Raw genomic sequence first — 5,434 nt, forward strand, 5'->3', positions numbered from 1 at the left:
GAATACTAAATTTGATATATTATATATAAATAAATTTTTAATAAAAATATTTAAAAAAATATCAAGTCTCTTAATAGTTTTAGGCCAAGCTAATTTCAATAACACGCTAGACTTAATAGTTTAAAAAAAGTTTATAGCAAACTTCAAGTTAAGCTCAGACCAAACCAACTTTAATAACAGAGGACAGAATTAATAGTAGAAACCTATAGCATATTACAAGTTAAGCTCATACTAACTAATTACTCTTAAGAGTAAAACTTCACCTAACCTGACCTATTTTAATCCTTAATAGGAGCAAGAAAGAGACCAAAAAGAGTGGGTGAAATTCAAATAGAAGAGGCAAAGATGAAGTCACAATTAAGGTTTTACAAGGTAAGAGTACTCAGATTGATTGCTATATGCACTAAAATAGTTTTTCAAATTCTAATTGTACCAAGTACATTTTGAGATTATCAAAACTACATCATGTTTCCTAAATTCTTATCTATCAAGTGATTCATCATACTGTCAAGGACCACTTTTTTATTTTTGACATTGGGTGAGTGATCGTGTATAACAGCATTATGGGGGTGCAGGGTACTTGATGGGAGTGTGACGGCTAGGATTAACAAATCGATCGGTCCGATTTAAAGAACAGTAATCAGACGGTTCGATTACAGGTTAGGTAGGTACACAAATCGGACCGTTCGATTTGTGCCCCCAACCAGGATGTATACACTCCCAAGTTGAATGAATGTCCCTGTTCCCTTTCAATTTTGAACCAGTTCAGAAATCCTCCTCTCCTCCAACCACACCTCCAGCTTCATTCATTCATTCTCCTCCATTGATGAAGTTTTGAGTAAAAAAAAAATTGGACCACACATTTTTAGTAATGCCTAAAAGAAGAAGAATAAAAAATGTCAATCGTCTGAAATTCTACATTGTTAATTATCTTGATCATCCTAACTATGTAAATTTTTAAAATAATTTTAGAGATTAGTAATAATAAATTATAATGCAAATGTTAGAGATCTCTAGTGTATTAATATTGTTTAGAAGGAAGGATTATGTTATATTATAATAATAAATTAATTATTATTATTAATAGAATAATTGCAATAATATTAATAATAATAATAATACTACGGTTATTAAAAATGGATATATGATAAATAGAATAACTAATATTAATTGTTATTAATGAATTTATTGTAATAATAATAATAATAATTGTTGTTATTACTACTACTAGTCTGATAGTTTTTTAATTATCATTAGAATATAGTACTAATATTGTTCTGTACGTGTGATAATAATAAATAAATTAATTAGTATTAATTATTAATAATAAATAACTTTTTGTAGTAATAATGTTTATTATTAAGCTTTCGTTCGTTCGAACGATAGTAAAATGAATATTATGAATTAAAAATGATTGAATTAATTTTTTTTGGTATAAGTTTAATATAAATATTTAATAAAGAATTAATGATTGATTTATTATTGTATGTATGTTATTAGAATAGAATAGAATAGTTATTTGAGTATTAGTATATAATATAATAGTTATTTATATAAATTATTGTTATTATTATTATTATTTTTATTGATTGTGGATATGTTTTACTGGTTATTTGATAATGAAAATTTTATTCTGTTAAATTTAATTTATTAATTAATTAATATTATGTTTGTGTTTAGGGTTCTAGAATGTTGTAATGTGACCACTATATGCCGCCGGATCGGTACAATTCAATAGTGGAGGGGTATTTATGGGACACCGGCTTTTATCATATTTCATAGATTGGAGTTGTCCAATGTCAGTCGGCATTGGTTAATGCTCTAATCGAGAGATGGCGCCTTGAGACTCACACATTCCATTTTCCGGTTGGTGAGTGTGCTGTGACGTTGGAGGATGTGGCGTTAATTCTTGGTCTTCCGACGAATGGTTTGCTAGTTACAAGACCGACACTGAGCAGTTATGAGGCGTTAGACGCTGAATGCTTGGATCAGTTTGGTGTTGCACCTAGGAAGGCAGACTGCAGGAAAAGTTTCATCAAGTTAACGTGGTTTCGAGCATTGAAAGATCAATTAGTGTTGGTTGATGATATCCAGATTCAGAGGTACGTGAAGTGCCACATAATGTTATTGTTTGGGACCGTTGTGTTTGGAGTAAATGAGTCTGGATCAGGGGTGCACTGGAAGTTTCTACCATTACTCCATAACTTTGGTGGGATCATACAGTTCAATTGGGGATCGGCTTGCCTAGCACACTTGTATAGAGCATTGTGTAGGGCAACTCGTGTCGACTGTAAGGAGATTGATGGTCCGCTGACACTCTTGCTTACCTGGGCTTGGATCCGTCTACCATTCATTGTGCTGATTCCTAGCAATCCTCGAATCTTTCCGATTGCAAATAGGTAAATTTAATTACTAAACGCTTTGAAATAGTGTATTTTAAATTGTATTGATAAATGTAAATTAACAAGTTGTCTGATGTCATGTGGCGTAACTAGGAACGTGAGAATCGGCCTTACAGATTTCATACCCTTGTTCACTTTAGGAGAGATCTGGATGTTCTGCAAGAAGGACAGGTTTGTTGTAATAAATAAGTAGTTGTTTTCGTTTAGCCGTATTATTATTCAGTGTGTAATCCTCGGTTACATGCATAATGTGTGCAGTTTGTTTGGGAGCCTTATGCAATTGGTCGGACCGATCCAGACGTGATTCCTCCTGACATCAGTCAGCATTCGGCTATTTAGAGTGCCACAGTTCCACTTATATCTTTTGAATGTATTGAGTGGCATGCATCTAATAGACTAAGGAGGCAATTTGGCTTGACTCAGGGCGTTCCTCATCAAGAGCGGGATCTAGGTGAAGCACATGGCGAAGTTCTGACATGTCCAAAAAATCAAGATTGGTCTGGAACCCACTCATTCTGGGTTACGCATTGGATGAATCGGTATAGTCATGTTCTTGTCGAGCACATGGTGCCCTCACATCATCAGGTAGATATCTACTTGCATTGGTACTGTTCATACCCTGGGTTGAGCTATCCGACCCGGGATGTTCCGCAGACAAAGCGACCGACCTCTTCAAGTCAGGACAATCCGACCTCTTCTCAAAGAGCTCGGCCAAGTCACAGGAAAGTCCAAACAAAGGGCCCAAATAGAGGAACACGTCCCAAATTCAAGGGCAGCCCAAGCCCGTAGAGATAAAGGTGGTTCCCTTAAAGATAAGAGGACCCCAGTCAAATATAAGATAAAGAAAAGATAAGATAACTAACTTATCTAATCTAAAGAGGTCACTCTACACCATTATAAATATACTGGAGCACCCAGGTATAACTCATACTCTGATTCTACTCAATACCTGCTTAATACCCTTGCTAACTTAAGCATTGGAGTCCCTTGCAGGTACCCCCACCCTCCGGGGACGAAGGATCAGCATCATAACCAAGTCGGACACAACATCCCCGACCCGCACAGAAGATCTCGTCCGAGATTGACCTACAGTTTCAGATAACCCCCAGAACATTGGCGCCATTGCCAGAGATTTTCGGAAGTCATCCCATTACCATGGCGGAAGATCATGACGACAATCACACCTCAGATCTAGAAGAAAGAACGCCGCATAAAAACACGGACTCTACACCAAAAGATACTTCCCAAATCAACAATAAGGACTCCCCAAACGAGGGAGCCTTGGATGCATTTCAAGATCGGTTAAAACAACTTGAGGTAGACGCTCTACGTCAACGAGAGGCTGAGAAGGATCTACAAAGAGAAATAAGGCGACGCCGGGAATTGGAGAATAAACTCCTAAAACTTGAAGCCGATGTCAAGACTAAAGCCAGCCGATCCATTCCCGAAGATAGCACCCGCAAGGAGCAAGATCCATTCACCAAGGAGATCATGAAGAAAAGAATCCCAAAAGACTTTAAACTCCCAGACATGGCCTTGTACGACGGCACTACGGATCCCAACCATCATCTCAGCAACTTCAAGAGCAGAATGTATCTCACCGACGCCTCAGATGCAGTTCGTTGCAAAGCCTTTCCAACTACTTTAATAAAAATAGCAATTAGATGGTTCGACAACCTCCCTCCTAGATCCATCTCGAGTTTCGACGATATGGTCAAGAAGTTCCTGGCCAGATTCTCCATCCAAAAGGAAAAAGCTAAACATGCGCCGAGCTTACTGGGAATCAGACAAGGAGAAAGGGAAACCCTGTGCAACTACATGGAGAGATTCAACAAGACATGCCTGGATATACAAAACCTGCCAACAGAAGCCGCTATCATGGGCCTTATTAATGGCCTACGAGAAGGGCCTTTTAGTCAATCTATATCAAAGAAGTACCCCACGTCTCTAAACGAGGTGCAGGAACGAGCGGAAAAATACATCAACATGGAAGAAAACTCCCGATTAGGAGAGACCTCAAAGGATGAGTTCACCTCTCGGGATAAAGACAAAGATTCCAGAAAGAAGGAAGATCACCATGGAGAGAAAATCAAAAAATACCACAATTACACCCTTCTCCGAGTGTCTCTTGTGGATGTCTACAGAGAGGTTTGCAACACAGAAAAAATACCACCAGCTCGACCATTCAAAGGCAAAAAAGGAGGAGGAAACCAGGCTGAATATTGTGAATACCATCGGATCCGCGGGCACTCCACCAATGAGTGTTTTGACTTAAAAAATGTCATAGAAAAGCTCGTACGAGAAGGAAAGCTAGATCGATACCTGGCCACCCATGATGATGAACAAAGGAAAAGAAGAAGAGCAGAATATGTCGGACCAACCGCGCGATCATCCTGGACGCCAGAAAGACATGTCCACATGATACAGGGCGGATTCACCAGGGGAGGAATCTCCAAATCATCCCGCAAAAGACATCTCAAAGACGTATATCACGTTGCAGAAAAGGAAGAAGCACCCGACATTCCGGCGATCACTTTCACCAAGGAAGACGCATCCGGCGTCGCGTCAGGGCATGACGATCCCATGGTCATCACTATTATACTGGCAAACGCAAATCTTCACCGCACGTTGATAGACCAGGGGAGCTCTGCCGATATCTTATTCAAAACCGCTTTTGACAAACTCGGTTTGGAAGAAAAAGAACTCAGAGCATATCCGGACAGCCTGTTCGGGCTAGGAGATATCCCAGTTCAACCGATGGGATACATCTCGCTCCACACAACTTTTGGAAAAGGAAGTCAGTCAAGAACACTCAAAATAGATTATATCGTCGTCAACGTAAGCTCAGCCTACAATGCCCTAATAGGTCGGGCAACGTTAAATCAGCTTGGCGCAATAGTCTCGACTCCGTATCTATGCATGAAGTTCCTAACTGCAGGTGGAATAGCTACAGTAAAGGCAGATTAGAAGATGGCGCGCTGCTGTTACAACAAAAGTCTAAACCTCAGAGGTAGAGGAGAAGAATTCCACAC

General features: G+C 39.0%; 1 protein-coding gene across 1 annotated transcript in view; it reads left to right on the forward strand.

Annotated features, from left to right (window-relative positions):
* Positions 1-2,741, forward strand: part of LOC127748504 (protein MAIN-LIKE 2-like) — a 4,374-nt gene extending 1,633 nt beyond the window's left edge. The window contains exons 2-4 of the mRNA XM_052263088.1: positions 1,804-2,399; positions 2,519-2,573; positions 2,661-2,741. Coding sequence (XP_052119048.1) covers positions 1,804-2,399; positions 2,519-2,573; positions 2,661-2,741 — 732 coding nt within the window. The remainder of the gene's footprint in view (positions 1-1,803; positions 2,400-2,518; positions 2,574-2,660) is intronic.
* Positions 2,742-5,434: the final 2,693 nt, after the last annotated feature.

The sequence above is a fragment of the Arachis duranensis genome, chromosome 6, assembly GCF_000817695.3.
Source record: "Arachis duranensis cultivar V14167 chromosome 6, aradu.V14167.gnm2.J7QH, whole genome shotgun sequence".
NCBI lineage: Eukaryota > Viridiplantae > Streptophyta > Magnoliopsida > Fabales > Fabaceae > Arachis > Arachis duranensis.